Source organism: Arvicola amphibius, chromosome 8, assembly GCF_903992535.2.
Source record: "Arvicola amphibius chromosome 8, mArvAmp1.2, whole genome shotgun sequence".
Lineage (NCBI taxonomy): Eukaryota > Metazoa > Chordata > Mammalia > Rodentia > Cricetidae > Arvicola > Arvicola amphibius.
The window spans coordinates 75,796,701-75,815,401 of record NC_052054.1 but is presented as its reverse complement, the minus strand read 5'-3'; the positions used below and the strand labels follow the sequence as shown (position 1 = coordinate 75,815,401).

The 18,701-nt window shown below is 47.0% G+C and overlaps 1 protein-coding gene across 3 annotated transcripts; it reads left to right on the top strand.

Annotated features, from left to right (window-relative positions):
- Positions 1 to 2,288: 2,288 nt before the first annotated feature.
- On the top strand, positions 2,289 to 17,817 carry LOC119820310 (carcinoembryonic antigen-related cell adhesion molecule 1-like). Of its 3 annotated transcripts, XM_038338479.1 has the most exons (9): positions 2,289 to 2,411; positions 3,218 to 3,577; positions 5,099 to 5,377; positions 5,849 to 6,103; positions 8,054 to 8,329; positions 9,404 to 9,679; positions 10,724 to 10,999; positions 13,097 to 13,222; positions 14,437 to 14,485. In XM_038338479.1, exons 1-8 carry the CDS (start codon positions 2,351 to 2,353, stop codon positions 13,210 to 13,212), a joined length of 1,899 nt encoding a protein of 632 aa, XP_038194407.1. In that variant the 5' UTR covers positions 2,289 to 2,350; the 3' UTR covers positions 13,213 to 13,222; positions 14,437 to 14,485. The 3 variants fall into 3 exon arrangements, with proteins under 3 accessions (XP_038194407.1, XP_038194408.1, XP_038194409.1); XM_038338480.1 differs by lacking the exons at positions 9,404 to 9,679; positions 10,724 to 10,999; positions 13,097 to 13,222; positions 14,437 to 14,485 and adding exons at positions 15,069 to 15,099; positions 16,209 to 17,817 and having other exon boundaries at positions 8,054 to 8,333; XM_038338481.1 differs by lacking the exons at positions 9,404 to 9,679; positions 10,724 to 10,999; positions 13,097 to 13,222; positions 14,437 to 14,485 and having other exon boundaries at positions 8,176 to 8,323.
- Positions 17,818 to 18,701: the final 884 nt, after the last annotated feature.

The window sequence follows — 18,701 nt, the reverse complement described above, 5'->3', positions numbered from 1 at the left end:
CAGGAACTGAGTCAACACCTAAGGGTTATCTTACCCCTATTCAATAACTGAGTTCTATCTGAAGAACATTCACAAGGACTCAGGGAGATGGAAAGTTCCAAAAATTTCAGTACGTGCATGTATAGATGTTAGGTCCTTGGTTCCCAGGGGATGGGGGAGCACTACTGCTGAGAGGCCTCAGAAATGGCCTCAGAGTTGTCTTAAAGTTCTAAAATATGAAATAGATATTTCACTGGGTATATACCGAGATATCCTGTCCCCACAATAGAGATATTTTCACCTCCATGAATACTGCTGCTCTATTCAATATACAAGGAGATGGAGCCAATCTAGATGTCCATCAACAGATGAATGCATAATACCCGTCTAGTGCATATAACAAATGAAATATTATTCATCTCTAGAGAAAAATGAAGCCACAAAATTTAAGGAAAGTTGGTAGACTTAGAATGTATAAAGTTAAGTGAGATCACCCAATATCAGGGGAAAACACATGTTCTTTCTTGTATGTCGATCCTAGCCTATGATGTATGCATGTAAACATGTAATTAAATATGCAGGCATACAGTGCAACATTGAGGAAGGAGAACATGAAATTTTAAAGAGACAAAACACTCCCTAATGAGTTCACATACATGCTGTACTTATTGGGTCCTCTGAACGCTCTCCCAACATGTGCACGGTTGAGATGTAAAAGAGGTCCTTAACAAGCAATATTCACATGTGACTCTATGCTGCCACCTTAGTGGGAGGACCATGTTTGAAGGTATGTATGGTTTTCATCATTTAAGTATCTCTGTAAAATGCAATTCAAATATAACTATTACCAACTTAGGTGCATTGTACTCTAAACAATAATTCTAGCTATAAAAACTGTAGAGAGTGAAGGCTGTCCAAAACATGCTTAATTCATCATAATTGGGAAATTTTTAAGAACTCCTGGTAATGCTGACTGACTGGTCCTGAGTCTCAAAACTAGCACAGCCAGGAATTACCAACACTGAGAAGCTGGCATGATTTGGTTTGTTTTGATTTTCATTTTATTTTATGTTCTAGTCCTAAAATGTGGTTTTCTGGGAGGATGAATGTACTTCCCTTTAAGACTTAAAAATCATAACAAAGCTACTTTAGAGCAAGGAAAGGCCTTGGATATTCCTGTCCCTGAACGAGATGTACAAAAAGCAATGAACACCCGGGAAAGGGGGTTCAACCATCAGCTTTCGGGGAACTGCAGATCAAAGTGGCAGTGAGTCTCACCTCAGCTGTTATAGTCTCCAGCAAAGTCTACCTAGGTCCTCAAAGGCAGCTGCACTCTGGGACCTTCCCTGGGATACTTGGTGCTCAGCTCCACTACAGTCTTAGGAGCTTGGCTACCATCCTTGTGACAGCACAGACATGAGCTGCAGGTCTCCTCATGGGCACCAGGGGGCAAAAAGAAACCATATAATCAACAGGGAAGCTCCTTGAAGGCTGAACATATCTTGCAGACTTGTCTCCATCCCAGTTCCAACAAACCTGCAGCTCCCTCGCATAATCATTTCCTGTGTCTCTGAGAACCCAACTCTACAAGGAGACCCTATGTAGGCCCCTCCCTCTCCTAACACCCATGAGAAAAGATGGGGAGATCACAGGGCAGTCACCAAGGAGAACAAAGGCATTCCAGAAGAGTCAGGGAGGGCATGGGCAGACCTGATTCACATTCAGACAGCACAGGGAGCTGGGGGGAGCGGTGTCTCCCTGGGGCTCTCCATAGGAAGCTGGAACACACAGTCCTCTTTCTAGGACACAGAGGTCATCTCCTCCTGCACACTGGGATGTGAACCCCTGAGATAACTTGTACCCCTGGATCAGACACCTGACTGGTGGCAGCAATGACCATGGATCTGGTTCCTCCCCAGTTGTCACTCAGACCTTTCCCAGCCCCTAGAGATAATTGCCACTCCCTCCCGAGAGTGACTCCCACTTTCCCAGAGCATTGAGATCCCAGGCAGACTGGGCTCTGCTGGGTTTTTTTGTCACAAGGAAATACACTCTTGGCTATAGGAAGTGCAGGGACAAGGCCCTGGGGTGAGCTGCTGTTCCCTAGGGGCACAGGACACTTCTGAACCTTGTGGCTCAAAGTATGTTCTGGAACACTGAACCAGAAAGAAAGAAAGGAATAGAAGGATGGGGGGCAGCACTGACACACAGACTCCACCCTCAGCCCATGTGACTCCAGGAGGCGTCCTCTTCTGGGAGGAGGCTCAGGTCTGAGAATAAAAGCAGAGCAGACTCCAGAGCAGGCAGACTTGGCAGCAGCCTGAGAGGCAAACCTCCTGTCCAGAGGAAGAGCCTAGGCCACAGCAGAGACATGGAGATCTCAGCCCCTCTCCACAAAAGGCAGCTACCCTGGAGGGGACTCCTGCTGGCAGGTTAGGAGACTTTCCTCAGGGGTGTGGACAGCAGGGGAGCTCAGAGACTGGATGGGGTCTTCTGGGAGGGGGACAGTGCCTGAGGGGATATATGACTCCTGCTTGAAGCCTGAGAGCAACAGGAAGCTCGCAGTGAATGTGAATTGGTAAGTGGAGAAAAAAAACTCGGGTTCCCCACTGTAAGTTTATCAACACTGGCCTCTGTACCCTGAAGACTGACTCCCACAACTGTGTCAGGGTGACTATACAAGTAAAACTCAAACTGGGGCCAGTAAGCAGGGTCATTTCATAGATACGATCCTGAGGAATCTGCACGTAAACCCCAGGCACTGGGACAGTTTTGCCCACAGGTGTCTGAGCCTGTTCCAGGAAGAGGGGTTTAAACCAAAATCAAACCAGTTCTCCTCACAGAGTCCTAGGCAGGAAGACAGAGCAGCAAGGACATCTAGAAGGTGGGATTGGGGTTGACAAGGACTTCAGAAGAAACAGAGCAGGGAAGGTCAGAAAATGAAGGCTTGGAGTCTTTAGAGGAGGAGGTCAGAGAAGACATGCCTACACTCACCAAAGATTCTGAGTGTGCGCAGGGATCTGAGGGAGTGATGGGTTTGCTGTGCAGACACCCGAGAAGATAGTTTCATTCACTGGAAAGATTCAGGGTTACTGAAGAATGGGGGTGATGCTGCTGCTGACCTCCCCCCAATACAACACATACACACACCAAGGCTGAGAGTTGAACACACTCAGGTCTCAATTTCTACCAAATGCAAAGATCTAATATTGATAGATTTTTCTCTCTTCCCTCTCAGCCTCACTTTTGATCTTCTGGAGCTCTCCCTCCATGGCCCAAGTCACTGTGGAAGCAGTTCCGCCCCACGTTGCTGAAGGGGCAGATGTTCTTCTACTCGTCCATAATCTGCCAGAGACACCCCGAGTCTTTTACTGGTACAAGGGAGAAAATACAGACAACAGTAATGAAATTACACGATTTATAACGTCACCTAGCTCAATTACACTAGGGCCTGCATACAGTGGCAGAGAGACAATATACCCCAATGGATCCCTGCTCTTCCAGAACGTCACTCAGAATGACGCCGGAGCCTACACGTTGCAAATGCTAATGCAAAGCTTTGATTATAGGAAAGTATCCGTGCCATTCCATGTCCACCGTAAGTAATTCTCTGTAACCTCTGGGTCATGGGAGGACCTAATCCTACTTCACACATAGAATTGTCAGTGCTGGATGACTGTGTTATGGTCCCCACATTGTGGCTCAAGCCTTTAATAAAGGACACAGAGTGGAGGAAACAGCAATAAATCAGGATCCCTCACTTGAATCCACCTTCATAGAGAGGGGGTGAGGTAACTCAGTTCAGACATGTCAGACTCTGCCCAGGGTCTTATATGCTCATCATGAACATGGCTTTGAGAAAGACCCTTCAGGATGCAGGTAGGGCCTGGCTGAGAAAAGCATGAGATTTTCACAGAGAAATGAACACCAGATTTGCTCCAGACCTCCTTCCCAGACTGGACCAGGAATCCTGAGAAGCTTGTGGACTGGGTTGGAATTTACCTCCTGTTGGAGCTGACAGGGGACAATGATTGATTGTAGGCTGGTAGCCTGCTGACCGTCAGCCTGTGAGAGCCATGTCTGAGGCAGGTCACCTGGGTATCTCCTCCTGAGACTCAGTGTGCTCAGCATAGGTGGAGGGGTATGAAAGGCAATCAGCCAGCTGTCCTGATGGTCTTCTGAGACCTCGCAGGAAGGTGGAGAGCCCGAAAGAGATGGAAGAAAAGTGTACAATGGCAGGTCCTTGCCTCTGGGGGTCCAGCCCTGGGATTGTTTCCTGCCGACAAATAGTAAGAAACACTGCTTGGCAGAAGGTCAGGCCGTTGCTCATATTTCAGGCTAACTTGTGGTCATGGCAACAATCATTTACCCTGTGTCCTATTCTAGTGAAACTGAGACAGGGAACACAGTCACTGAGTCAGGGTCACACAGGCCATGGGTGGCACAAGGTATCTGTCTACAGCCACATCTCCAGCCTCCCCACCATGGAGACTCTATTAGGTGCCCCTGAGCTGTCTAGATCATTTCCTAGACTCGGGCTTCTTGTAGGGATTCCTGATCCATGTCAATCAACATCAAACTCCTGACAAGAATGGCCCAGCTGAAGCCCAGCCCTACTTGAATGGCAGCCAGATCCTGATCGGTGTGTGATCTCTGATGGGCTGTCAGGTTCTCAGGGAAGCTCAATGGGAAGACTAATCATGACCTATATGTAGGAGAGCCTAGAGCAGCAAAGGCTTGGAGGGTGCTGGTCTTCACTGAGCAGTGGAGGTCAGTGCAACTGGAGGGACTCGCATATTGTGTCCCAAGACATGCAATGTGTCAGTGAGGACCAGGAGATAACATGAGGTCTCTGATTCCAAGTCTCGAGTCTGTCCATCACCACAACCTGCAGCTCAGTTCCCTCCTGGGAAAGCCCTTGCTTCCCCACACACAGCACAGGAGGCCCCATTGTCTCTGAGAGCAAAGCTACTCCATCTGCCTGTAATTTGTTTCCTGCCTGATTCTTTGAGGATCTGGGTTTGAGGGGAGATCGGAGACAATCTCTGTTGAAAGAGGCCCTTGCAAGAATCAGAGGCACTACTCAGCGCAACCTTCTCTCTGTTGTCTGCACACACAGCACTGCTACCCAAGCCCAGCATCACAAGCAACAATTCCAATCCCATGGAGGGTGAGGATGCAATAGCATTAATGTGTGAGCCTGAGACTGAGAATACAAACTACCTGTGGAGGAGAAATGGCCAGAGCCTCTCAGAAGGTGACAGGCTGAAGCTGTCTGAGGGCAACAGGACTCTCACTTTACTCAGTGTTGTGAGGAATGACACAGGAGCCTATGAGTGTGAAACCCAGAACCCAGTGAGCACTGCCCGAAGTGATCCATTCACTCTGAACATTACCTGTGAGTATTGTCTGCTTCATCCTGGCTATATCTGTCTATACAAATGGTTGTAGCTAGGACACTCAGTCCCCTTGGGTTGGTGACACCGACCCACCATTCAGATACCTAGGCTGACCAGGGGCTCCTGGCCCAGCACAAGTACATGCAGCCAGGCTCAGCACTGAGCTGGAATGGACTTGAGGGACTTCTACTACCAGAGAGGTTCAGGGTGATGGAGACAGGGGACAGCTCAGACTCAGGCTCAGTGCACACATGAGTGTGCACTGGGGATGTTTGTGTGCCGTGCTTGCGATGGATCAGGGCTTGTGCCTGCTGCATGAATACTCTTCTACTAATGTGCACCCCAGCGCTGGGTGGGATGTACTCAGCTGAGGTTGTAGCACAGCTCAGAGAGATACTATGACCTTCTGCAGACTAGGATTGCCGTTCCCTCTGCTGACATCACATGTGCCTTTGTTGTGTTTGCTCCAGATGGTCCAGATGTCCCGATCATATCCCCCTCAAATACTCATTTTCATTTAAGGACAAACCTCAGCCTCTCCTGTCAAGCAGCCTCTAACCCACCCGCACTGTACTCTTGGTTTGTCAATGGAGAGCTCCTGTCATCCTCCCAAGAGCTCCTTATCCCCAACATCACTACTAAAAATAGTGGATCCTATACCTGCTTCGTCTATAACTCTGTCACTGGCCTCAATAAGACCACAGTCAAGAACATTACAGTCCTTGGTAAGTGGATCTCTGAAATATCAGCACTAGGATTGAAGTGGAGTCTTTTGGCTTTCTGGGAAGACACAGAAGAATTTAATATCCAGTCCATGTCTATGGGAACAAGCAAAACTCCATTCTCTCCTGAGCATCCTCCTCCATTACTAGGTCTGATCTGCTGCTGATCTGACATTCCTGGCTGATAGGGATGGAGCTTGGAGTGTGAGGAGGAGCTTCTCCCAGCCCTGGAGACCTCAGGTTGTGGGAGGGACTTCCCAGGGGAGGGAGAGCCTTAAGGTCAAGATTTCTTTCTGTCACTAACACATTTTCTGTCCCCTCCATTTTCTTCTTATGACCTCCATGAATTAGAGGAACACCCGGGGCTTTCAACTGTGCTCACGTTCTTTTTCTCCAAATGTGAGGAGAAACCTCCCTCCCCACAGATGGAGACCAGCAGTTCAGAGCTCTGCTCCCAGCTCTGCTCCTGTCTCAGGGGTGACTGGCTGAGCTCTGATTCCAGGGAAGGGGAAGAGAGGGTGGAGAAGGAACCTGGGAGCCCCGTTCTGTATCAGGGTAAACCATGTGACTGATGACTTGATGATGCTCTCTCCCTTACTCTTCTCAATTTTAAAAAACAAATATTGAGCTGGGCGGTAGTGGGGCATGCCATTAATCCCAACACGTGGGAGGCAGAGGCAGGAGGACCTTTGTGAGTTTAATGCCAGCCTAATCTACAAGAGCTATTTCCAGGACAGCTAAAACTGTTACACAGAGAAACCCTGTCTAGAAAAACAAAAACAAAAGTTGACCGAGTGTGGTGGTACACACCCTTAATGCCAGTACTAAGGAGGGAGAGGCAGGTAAAAAATATGAGTCAAGGCCAACCTGGTCTACATAGCAAATTCCAGGTCAGTCAAACCTACACGTGAGACCCCCCCTTAACAAAAAACAAAAAGAGAAAAGAAAGAAAAGGAAAAAATTAAAAAGCAAAGTAAAATAAAATGTCACTAATGTACATCAGAGCCCTTGAGATCAGGAACGGGAAAGTCGAAAGGTGGCCTTCAGGTTAGTTGGCTCTGAACTGCGTCTGGCCACCAGCACAGGAGGTGACCACTGAGAACACTGAAGTTCACTTGCTTGGATAACAGAGACTCCTCTGTCGAGTCTCCATGCAGAGGAGTGCACAAGGAAAGTGTCCAGATAATCTGTGGTGAGATCCAAGGATGGTGGACCCTAGTCCTAGCATTTGGGAGGCTGACACAGCTGGATCTCTTTCAGTTTAAGGCCAGCCTGGTCTACATAGCAAGTTCCAGGCTAGCCAGGACTGTAGGGTGAGACCCTGTCTCAAAAAAAAAATCAGTATTGAGAATAAGAGTGGCAGGCTGTGGTCAACGCTGTAGCCATTCACGTCTGCCAAGAACTCTCTCTGTAGACCAGGTTGGCCTTGAACTCACAGAGATCCACCTGCCTCTGCCTCCTGAGTCCTGGGATTAAAAGTGTATGACACCACTGTCCTCAAATAAATTCCTTAATTTGGGATTTCTCCTGGCCCTGAGGTGTAGGCTTTAACACCTTTAAGATTAGCTCTGCCATCTGAACACCATGACACATTATTTAATGAAAAAGAAACAGAAGGCTATTTTATAATGGAGGGACCTGACTATTCACACTCACAGAAAGTGTGAGCAAGAATTTGCACAAAAATCAATGGGGAAAACATATCCCACCATGAGATTTATGGACATGTGGGCTGAAGGGACTCCTAGTGTGGATCCTACACACATTCACTGAGTCAAGGGTCACTGTGGGCAGTCTGGGTAGGAGAAAGATTTAGCTCTCTCTTTACAAATTGTATCTTGAACCCAAACATGTGATCTTCCAGAGGGCCATGTCATTCTGTGGGTCCTGTGAGCTGGCTGAGATCTTGAGGGTAAATGACTCTCAAATGTCTCCTCCACTGTTCATCCACAGAGCCAGTGACTACACCCTCCATCCAAGTCAGCAACACCACAGTCAAAGAACTGGACTCTGTCTCCCTGAACTGCTCCTCAAATGACACTGGGATCTCCATCCATTGGCTCTTCAATGGCCAGAGTCTGGGGCTCACAGATAGAATGAAGCTGTCCCTGGACAACAGCACCCTCAGCATAGACCCTGTCAGGAGGGAGGATGCTGGGGAGTATCAGTGTGAGGTCTCCAATCCAGTCAGTTCTGAGAGGAGTGACCCCATCCAACTGAAAATAATAGGTGAGTGATCTCCCCTCCTTTCTTATCCCATAGTGTTGGGAGTGGGGCAATTTCTTTATCAGCAGTGTGCAAAATGGGTAAAAATCACAGGAGAAAAACATGGCTCAAGATTCAAATACAGTCGGCTTAGTGATGAATGCATGTTAATCTTGTTATAAACACCACAAAAGCTCATCACGGTGCTGCATGTCTTGAACGCCAGCCAGCACACTTGGGGCAGAGACAGGTGGATGTCTATGAGTTTCAAACCTCCCTGGTCTTTGTGGTGAGTTCCAGGTAAGCCAGGGCTGCAGAGTGAGACCCTGTCTCAAAAAAAAATCAGTATGGAGGATTGAAGTAGAAGGCTGTGGTCAACACTGTGGCCATTCACGACTTCTTTGTATTATTTAATCCATCTCTATGCAGCAGGAAATAAATTTCTCTTGAAACAGAATTTGTTTGTTTGTTTGTTTGTTTGTTTGTTTTGGTTTTTCAAGATAGGGTTTCACTGTGTAACTTTGGTGCCTGCCAAGAACTCTCTCTGTAGACCAGACTAGCCTTGAAATCACAGAGATTCACCTGCCTCTGCCACCTGAGTACTGGGGTTAAAGGCATGAGCCACCACTGCCTGGTGCAAACATAAATTCCTTAGTTTGGGATTACTCATGGCCCCGAGGTGTAGGCTTCAACACCTTTGAAATTAGCTGGGCCATCTGAAACCCATGGCATATTATTTAATGAAAAAGAAACATAAGGTTGTTTTATAATGTAGGGACCTGACTGTTCACACTCACAGAAAGTGTGAGCAAGAATTTGCACAAAAAAAAAATCAATGGGGATAAAATTCTGCCAACCATGAAATTTGTGGACATGTGGGCTGAAGGGGCTCCTAGTGTGGAACCTGCACACATACCCTGAGTCAAGGGTCACTGTGGCAGTATGGGTAGCAGGAAGATTCAGCTCTCTCTTTACAGATCATATCTTGAACCCAAACATGCAATCTTGCAGAGATCCATATCATTCTGTGGGTCCTGTGAGCTGGCTGAGATCTCTGAGGATGTACTCTCAACTGTCCCCTCCACTGTTTATCCACAGTGCTAGTGACTATACCCTCCATCCAAGTTAGCAACTCCGCAGTCAAAGAACTGGACTCTGTGTTCCTGACCTGCTTCTCAAACGACACTGGAATCTCCATCCATTGGCTCTTCAATGGCCAGAGTCTGGGGCTCACGGACAGAATGACGCTGTCCCTGGACAACAGCACCCTTAGCATAGACCCTGTCAGGAGGGAGGATGCCGGGGAATATCAGTGTGAGGTCTCCAATCCAGTCAGTTCCAAGAGCAGTGACCCCATCCAGCTGGCCATAATAGGTGAGTGATCTCCCCTCCCTTCTTACCCTATAGTGTTGGGTGTGGGGCAATTCCTTTATCAGCAGTGGTCAAAATGGGTAAAAGTTACCAGGAGAAAAACATGAAAATACCATCAGCTTAGTCATGGATGCATATATATCTCTTGATAAACACTACACAAGCTAAGCACGGTGCTGCATGTCTTGAACCCCAGCCAGCACACCAAAGGCAGAGACAGGTGGATGTCTATGAGTTCCCAACCTCTCTGTTCATTGCAGTGAGTTCCAGGTTAGTCAGGGCTGAATAGTGAGACTCTGTCTCAAAAAAAATCAGTATTGAGGACTTGAGCAGAAGGCTGTGGTCAACACTGTGGCCATTCACATCTGCTCTGTGGTATTTAATCCATCTCTATGAAGCAGGAAATACGTTTTTCTTCAAAGAGAATTTTTTTATTTATCTATTTGGTTTTTGAGACAGAATTTATCTGTGTAACTTTGGTGCCTGCCAGGAACTCTCTCTGTAGACCAGGCTGGCCTTGAACTCACAGAGATCCACCTGCCTCTGCCTCCTGAGTCCTGGGATTAAAGGTGTGTGACACCACTGTCCTCCTCAAATAAATTCCTTAGTTTGTGATTTCACCCAGCCCTGAAGTGTGGGCTTCAATACCTTTAAGATTAGCTCTGCCATCTGAACACCATGACACATTATTTAATAAAAAAGAAACAGAAGGCTATTTTATAATGGAGGGACCTGACTATTCACACTCACAGAAAGTGTGAGCAAGAATTTGCACAAAAATCAATGGGGAAAACATATCCCACCATGAGATTTATGGACATGTGGGCTGAAGGGATTCCTAGTGTGGATCCTACACACATTCACTGAGTCAAGGGTCACTGTGGGCAGTCTGGGTAGGAGAAAGATTTAGCTCTCTCTTTACAAATTGTATCTTGAACCCAAACATGTGATCTTCCAGAGGGCCATGTCATTCTGTGGGTCCTGTGAGCTGGCTGAGATCTTGAGGGTAAATGACTCTCAAATGTCTCCTCCACTGTTCATCCACAGAGCCAGTGACTACACCCTCCATCCAAGTCAGCAACACCACAGTCAAAGAACTGGACTCTGTCTCCCTGAACTGCTCCTCAAATGACACTGGGATCTCCATCCATTGGCTCTTCAATGGCCAGAGTCTGGAGCTCATGGACAGAATGAAGCTGTCCCTGGACAACAGCACCCTCAGCATAGACCCTGTCAGGAGGGAGGATTCTGGGGATTATCAGTGTGAGGTCTCCAATCCAGTCAGTTCTGAGAGGAGTGACCCCATCCAACTGAAAATAATAGGTGAGTGACCTCCCCTCCTTTCTTATCCCATAGTGTTGGGGGTGGGGCAAATTCTTTATCAGCAGTGTGCAAAATGTGTAATCGTCATGAGGAGAAAAACATGATTCAAGATACAAATACAGTCAGTTTAGTAATGGATGCATGTTAATCTCATGATAAACACCATACAAGCAGAGAATGGTGCTGCACACCTTGAACCCCAGCCAGCACACAGAGGCAGAGACAGGTGTGAATGTCTATGATCCCAACTGCCCTCTTCATTGTAGTGAGTTCCAGGTTAACTAGGGCTGCATAATGAGATACTGTTGAGAGAAAGAAAGAGAGAGAGAGAGAGACAGAGACAGAGACAGAGATACAGAGAGACAAACAGAGAGAGATAGGAGCAGGAGGAATAGGAACACAAGGCCTGCACAGGTTACATTGTGAGGCCCTGTCAATGATAACAACAACAATAGATTGATCAATATAGCAATAGAAATGCAAAGTGATTAAGAGTTTAGGGTCTGAGTCAAGCACACAGTCAACCCTCAGAATGAATTAAAATGTTCATGTTACTCTACAACCCTCCCATACATTCAAATCTTCTTTTGATTATTTCTTACTCCTAATAAGAACACTGCAGACTCTGGTCTTATTGTGTTAAGTAAGGGACAAGGACAGGAGGAAACAATACGTTTCTCACTGTGGATATATTTTTCCAAGTAGCTTACTTCTGAGGTTTGTCTGATCCATAAGTGTAAAATCCATAGATAGCAAGGACCTGTGCTGATTCGTGCTACATTTGCATATTCATTCATTTTGTGTGGTGATCCATGCCCATGAGTGGAAGTCACATGGTGATTTGTGGAAGCCAATTCTCCAGGGACTGAGAACTGAACTAAGGTGGGAGAACAAGTCCTTTATCTGCTAAGGCATTTCACTGGCCCAAATTTGTTTGTACATTTACTTATGTGTGACATTTGGGAGTAGATACTCTGGGAAGGGGAAGTATGGCAGGCTCTCTTACCAGATGGCCCATCTTCTAGGCCCATATACTCAGTTTCTAATCCTCATGCTGACATTTACACCATGACCTCCTTGCACAAGACTCTTTTTCCATTAACTTTTTTTGGTGGTGTATAATATATATATGTGTGTGTGTATATATACATATATATGTGTATGCATACATATATATATGTGTGTGTGTATACATATATATATGTGTGTATACATATATGTGTGTGTCTGTATCTATATATACATACATATATATCGGTATACATGTGTGTATATATGTATATATGTACACACACACATATGGATTGGAGATTTGACTCAACAGTTAAGAGCACTAGCTGCTCTTTCAGAAGAAGGGTTCAATTCCTGACACCCACATGGCAGCTTATTACTGTCTGTAACTGAATTCCAAGAAATTCAGTACCCTCTATTGTCCTCCTCAGGTACCAGGTGTGCATGTGGTGCAAAGACATACAAGGCAAAATAGCCATACATAGAAATTATCTTTAATTTTTAGATCTGCCATTGTAGAATTCTGAAATGTACAGCTCGGTGGCAGAAGGTATAGTCATATTGCTGTGTAAACACCATCATCGTCCATTTCCAAAACTTCTCGTAATCTATCCCACCCTCTACAACCCTGGATGTAGTTACTGAGTTGAATGCAATTCTCTAATCTTTTGAGGAGCCACAGTGCTATGTCTCATGGTTACATTTAAGCCTCCCATTGAGCAATGCCCCAGAGCTCTAATTGCTTTATATATTCCAAAGCTCTTGCTTCCTCTCTGTGATTTTAATGGTATGTGTCTAAGAGATGTGGGTGGTGTTTTATTGCGACTTTGATTTCCCTTTGGTCAGTGACTAAGAAGTGAAGTGGGGCCACAAGTGACCACTTATTCACGGCTGCCACAGCTGAGACACAGCGAGGGTGGAGAGACACTTGCTAAGAGACCCTCACTTCAGCTCACACTTCTCCTTCCCACAGAAAACACATTCCCCAAGAGGGTGAACAGAACTCATCTCATGCTAAGAATTCCCCGGGCACACCACTGGAAAACATTTTACTTCATTCCTTCTTGTCATTTCCTTCCCTGACAGCTGACCCAACAGAAGGGAGTTCTGGCCTCCCCGGGGGTGCCACTGCCGGCATCTTTGTTGGATCTGTGACTTGGATGACTCTGATCACAGCCCTGGCATATTTCCTTTGTTTCTAGAAGAAATGGGGTAAGACAGTCTTTTCTCTTTTGTGTTCTCCAACTCTTAGTGTAATGTTTGGGAGTGGGCAAGGACTTCTTTCCCTCTGCCTCTGCGCTGGATCTCTGCCCCTCTGCTAACTCTCTGCTTCTCAGCACTGATCCTGTGGGTTCAGCCTCCCTGTCTTCATGCTCCCTGTCCTCCTGTTTCTTGAAGTCCATTCCCACATAGATAGAGAACAGATTGAATTATAACCCTTTATACTTCAGTCAGGAAGCCAAAGTCCAAGAAGAAAGGAAAGTGAGGGAATCCAAGGAGCAGCGGGAAGATGAAGGTGGCATGTCCCGCTGATTGCAGCAGCAGTGGTGGCAGAGGGGAGTTAGAAGGAGGAGGGACCCTAAGATCAAGCAACAGAAGCATTAAAATCCTCTTGGTCAAGAAAATGAGTAGAAAAAGCATGGCAGTGGTTGAGCATGCCGTTAATCCCAGTGCTCAAGAGGTAGAGACAAGCAGATCTCTGTGAGTTCAAGACCACCCTTTCTACAGAGCAAGTTCCAAGACAGCCAGGGATACACAGAGAAACCCTGTCTCAACCCTTCTCCTCCCCCAAAAAACAGAAATAAAGAAGGAGAGAAAGGAAGGAAGGAAGGAAGGAAGGAAGAGAGGGGAAGGGAAAGGGAAGGGAAGGAAAGAAAATGAAAGGGAAGGAAAGGAAGGAAGGAAAGGAATGGAGGGAGGAGAGAGAGAGAGAGAGAGAGAGAGAGAGAGCGCTGAGAAGTAAAGAGCGAGAGGAGGAGGATCGAGAGAGCTACTCGTCTCGCTCCTCGTAGAGGAGCTCTCGGAGTTTCGAGAGAGAGAGAAAGAACTGAAAGACAGCAAGAAAGAAAGTAAGAGTCGGAAAAAAACCAGATCCACCCTTGGAAATCAAAACAAGGCAGGTGTTACATATGGCAGGTGCAAACCATCAAAGATGAGAGAGCTAGAGCCCTGGGTGTGGTCGCAGCACCAGGGGACAAAGTAGAGCAGATTCGGAGTCCAGCAAAGACAAAGGACACCACTAGGAGAGATCACACCTAGATTAAGAAACGAGGCCTCAGGAGGAAAGGCAGTGCCAATAATGGGGTGATGGAGCTTCAGTGACAGCAAGGAGCCCAGGAATGAGGTGCCCACAGCATCCTCCCTGACTCCAGGAGCAAAGGGCCCCTGTGTGGGAAGAGTGGTCACAGTGTCTGATATTTATTTAGGGGAACTGACCAGCGTGATCTCACAGAGCACAAACCCTCAGCCTCCAACCACAGTAAGTAAAGCCACTCACAGAATGAGAACTGGCTTTCTGCCACATATCCTGCTCTGCCAGGGGAACCTGGGCTCAAAGAGCACCCCTTTGCAGAAGGGATCTGCACTTCCCTGCACTGAGGATCCCATAAATCATACCCTTCCTAACTACAGAGGAGTTGCCTGAGAGAGTCCTGAGAAGCTCATTCCACCAGGCTAGGCAGGCCTAAAGAAGTCACGTTTCCAGGGGTCTCCTGATGCCTTCCTTCCTGCCTCAATTGTAAATATAGACATCTCCCTTGGGGAGACTTTCTTTGTCTTATGGAATATCTGGGTGCTGTGGCCTCTATGTTTCCCCTTGCCAATGGTGCATGCTGCTGAGAATCACCTCTGGGCATCCTGTGAACTGGGCAAACAGAAGACTCTATCCTGCTCCTCCTCTGATACTAACACAGTGGGTCTGAGCAGCCTCTGAGGGAAGCTAATTCCTGAACTGACCATGGCCACCTCCCTGTGCAACCACTGCCACCTGGCAAAAGTCCAGGAAACCTTAAGTCAGCTTTGCACTTCTGTGCACTGACAACTCTCTCTTGCTCCCTAGATCTGGGCCCTCTGGCAACTCTCCTAATGAGGTAAGCACTGCCACCTTCAATGACTCTTTGCTCATGGAAATGTCTCTGAAGAATGTGCGCTGTCTGTATTGTTTTGGTTTGTGTGCTTGTTTGTTGAGAGAGGGTCTCACTGAGCAGCCTTGGCTACCCTTGAACTATATAACCCAGGCTGGCCTTGAACTCGTGACCATCCTCCTGCCTTAGCCTCTCATGTGCTGGGATGACAAATGTGTGCCACCACACCAGACTGAGAATGAGGTATTCTTGGAGACATAACTGTGAAATTTAGTTTGGGTCTGCATTCCTCAGTGCTGCAGCAAACAAAGATTGGTTAATGAGCCCTGTGAGTCTAATGCAAGAGTGTGTGTTTGGAAAAATCCCCACCCTGTGCTTAATTCCTCACCATAATTCCTTGTATTCTGTGGCCCTTGACAAGGAACTTGAACGTTTTGATCCTCGGTCTTGTCACCTGTGAAATGGGCATTCTGCCCACCTCAGAAAAAAGACTCAAGGGAATAAAAGAGTTGACACATGCACAGCACTGTGCACAAAGAGACAACAGCACATCTTTCTCTCCTGATCTGAACCTGCTCTGACCATTAAAAGGAAGGATTCCATTCTAATGGGTCTGAGACCCTGTTTCTATCTTATATAACAATTTTACCAAAATTTTATCATAGCAGCCTTTCAACCGAGTACAGGCATAGACTGAAGAGTGGTTTTAAATTATAAGGACACTTTTACAGTGTGAACTCTCGCAGGTTGAACACACTCATAAGCAGCAGACAAGTTAAGTTACTTCACAACTACCCCCACCCCGCAAACACACTTTGCTGTCACTTCCCAACAAAGAGCAGTGGCGGTCAGGATGGTCCATACCCTCGCTCTCTGTTCTGTAGCCCATGTGGATGTCTCTGTTGATTCCACCTCTGTCCCCATGGCTGTCTCACCCTCTTCCTCAACCTGTCTCCTCTAGTGACCACACATCAGACTGTCAGACAGTGAGTGACAGGTGTCCTCTCCCATGGCTCACCCAGCACAGAGGCCACAGCACAGTGGTGCTAGATCACCAGCAAGGTGAGGTTCTGACCTGTGGGACTGATGTCACTGACCAACACTCATACTTTCAGGTGGATGACGTGACATACACCGTCCTGAACATCAACGGCCAGACACACAAACCACCAACTTCAGCTTCTCCATCTTCAAGAGCCACAGAAACCACTTATTCAGAAATAAAAAAGAAGTGATCATGGCCTGTCATGCTGGCTACACCAATGATGCATTTCCAGAATCTCTCCCTCACTAGAAGATCTCTGTACCATGAGATGAGGAAACACATGTGTGTATGCGCACACAAACACACACATACATACACAGCTCCGGGTGGCAGCCTCTTCTTCAGTATCAATAGAAGGAACAATGTATTCTGGAGCCTACAGGAAACCCAACCTTTCTTGGAACTGAAACTTGGCTGAGAAAAGGGCATCAAAGCTGCCCACCCTCCACTCCCCTAGCCATGGCTTGTTTTAAATGACCTATTCAGAGCACAGTCATTCTCCCCAGCTCCAGTCCTGTCCTAGCACAGTCTGACTTGAATTCCCATAACCCTGGACGTCACCTAAGTGCTAATGCCAAAAAACAAAGGACAAGCAGGAAACGGGCATTCCTGCGTCTTTAAAGCCCGATGTGAAGCCATCGTACACGGGAAGATCAAGTCTCAGACAGAGGTCTCAGGAAATCTCCACGCCAACAACTCATGCTTGCCCGGCTGTGGCATCAGGGGCTCTGTATGTTGTGCATTTACACCTGAGCCCACCTCTGAGAAACCACTTTCTCCAGAAAACCCACTCAATGCAGCTAGCAAAGCTCTTTGGCAGCATCCACGGCCATTGCTAACGCAGAGTGCAGGTGCAAAGACAGCATCTCTAGTCTCTACCAGGAAGGAGTCCAGAAAAGCAGGGCTGGTGAACTGACAGGCTCCTGGAATCTAAAAATGGAACAGAAAGATACCCTCCATGGAGCACTGAGATTGTTTTAAAAGAAGCCATATTTGGAGGTACTGGAGTTTTCTTCTCTGCAAGACAACCCACTACTTGAAGTTTTGTAACTGCTGACTTGGCTCAGTGTGTGAGTTGATAAGTCTGCCTTAGGGGCAAGAAGCCACTGCACCTCTGGCTCCCTTGGCCGGGATCAGAAGGCCTCTCAAGCCCTTTTGATCAAGAGTTCCAAACCAAAAATGAATAAATGAATAACAAGGCAATCACTTGCAGAAACACTGCCTAGTGTAGAGCTAAGCCTCCTACTTTGCTGAATTTGTCAGAAAAGCCTGACTTTTCCTTTCCCCATGTCTTCACCTTTATTTTTGGGCACTGGTCAGAGCCTACACAATATTTCTCTGCCACTCTGGGCTTCCTTGCTCTCTCCCTGGAGATCACCCGCCCCCACCCTGTGCAGCTGCCAGCTGAAATCTTGCCTGACTCAAAGGCCAGCCATTCCTCCTCCACTCCAACCCCTCTCCAGGCTGATGCTGAGGTTTCCAGCTTGTCTGCCTTGCTGTTTTGCTTTTAAACTCTACCAAAATCTGTCCTCGGTTTCAACAACTAACAACAGACTTTCCTCATTCCCAGCCCGCTCCTGGAGATTTAAGACCAGCCCCAACTACCCTTCTGCAGTGTTTCTGCCTGTGCATTGTTTGCCCTTACTTTGGCTTCTCTTTCTGACTTTAATTTTTTGAGACAGAGTTTTAGCATGTAGCCTGAACAGGCTTCAATATCACAATAATGGTTTCTACAATCTCCCACCTGCTGAGATTACAGCTCAGCTCACCAGGCCCAGTGGCTTGTGCATTCCCTGACTGCCCTGCACTTTCAGGAAACCTTGGCCTCTGCTACTGTGTGTCTGGTCCACGTGAATTGTGCCCTTAAAGGAACAAGCTGAAGGCATTGTTTACATCCTAGAGAGCTCAGCACTGGTGCTCCACTGGGAATATGGGACACTTGCAGGGTGCTCTTCCCCAGCCCTGGGCTTCCAACAGCCTCTGAAACTTACTCTTCCCACCTGGGATAAATTCTAGCAACAGGAGAAGGAAAGGCCAATGTGCTCTCAGGGATCCTCTCTTCAAGAGGTAATGTGCTCTCAGGGATCCTCTCTTCAAGAGGTACACTCACTCTGTGCCTGTTAATCAAGGGTTTTATTGGATAATAAGTGTTTGTTCTCATGCCGTGCCTAACGGGCCTTCCAAGACAGTTATTTTGGAGTTCTTGTACTCAGGGATTTCTCTCAGGGATTTCCAGCCTGTGTATATTTTCCTTCATTAGTGCTATTCTGGGTTATTTACATTTGCCTGGTTAAGCCAAATCAGAGGTATTTGTAAATTTCCCCTATGTTCAAAATAAAATATCATATATCACTGATGCCACTTTGTGGGTTTTTCTGTATTTTGTTTGCTTCTGCTTTTGCCATGCTTAGGATGGATGCTAGGATCTTGCATGTGCTTGGCAAATGCTCTACACTGAGTACATCCCTACCTGGTACCACCTAGGCAATGTCTTCCTTATAGGTAGAAGAAAACAACTGCTGGATGGGGGCCAGAGTGAGCCTACTGCTAAGTAGTGTACAGT

Coding starts and splice junctions, on each gene's coding strand:
- LOC119820310 (XM_038338479.1), top strand. CDS start 2,351: ATGGAGATCTCAGCCCCTCTCCACAAAAGGCAGCTACCCTGGAGGGGA. Junction 3,578..5,098: donor CGTGCCATTCCATGTCCACC/GTAAGTAATTCT, acceptor CTGCACACACAG/CACTGCTACCCAAGCCCAGC. Junction 5,378..5,848: donor ATTCACTCTGAACATTACCT/GTGAGTATTGTC, acceptor TGTTTGCTCCAG/ATGGTCCAGATGTCCCGATC.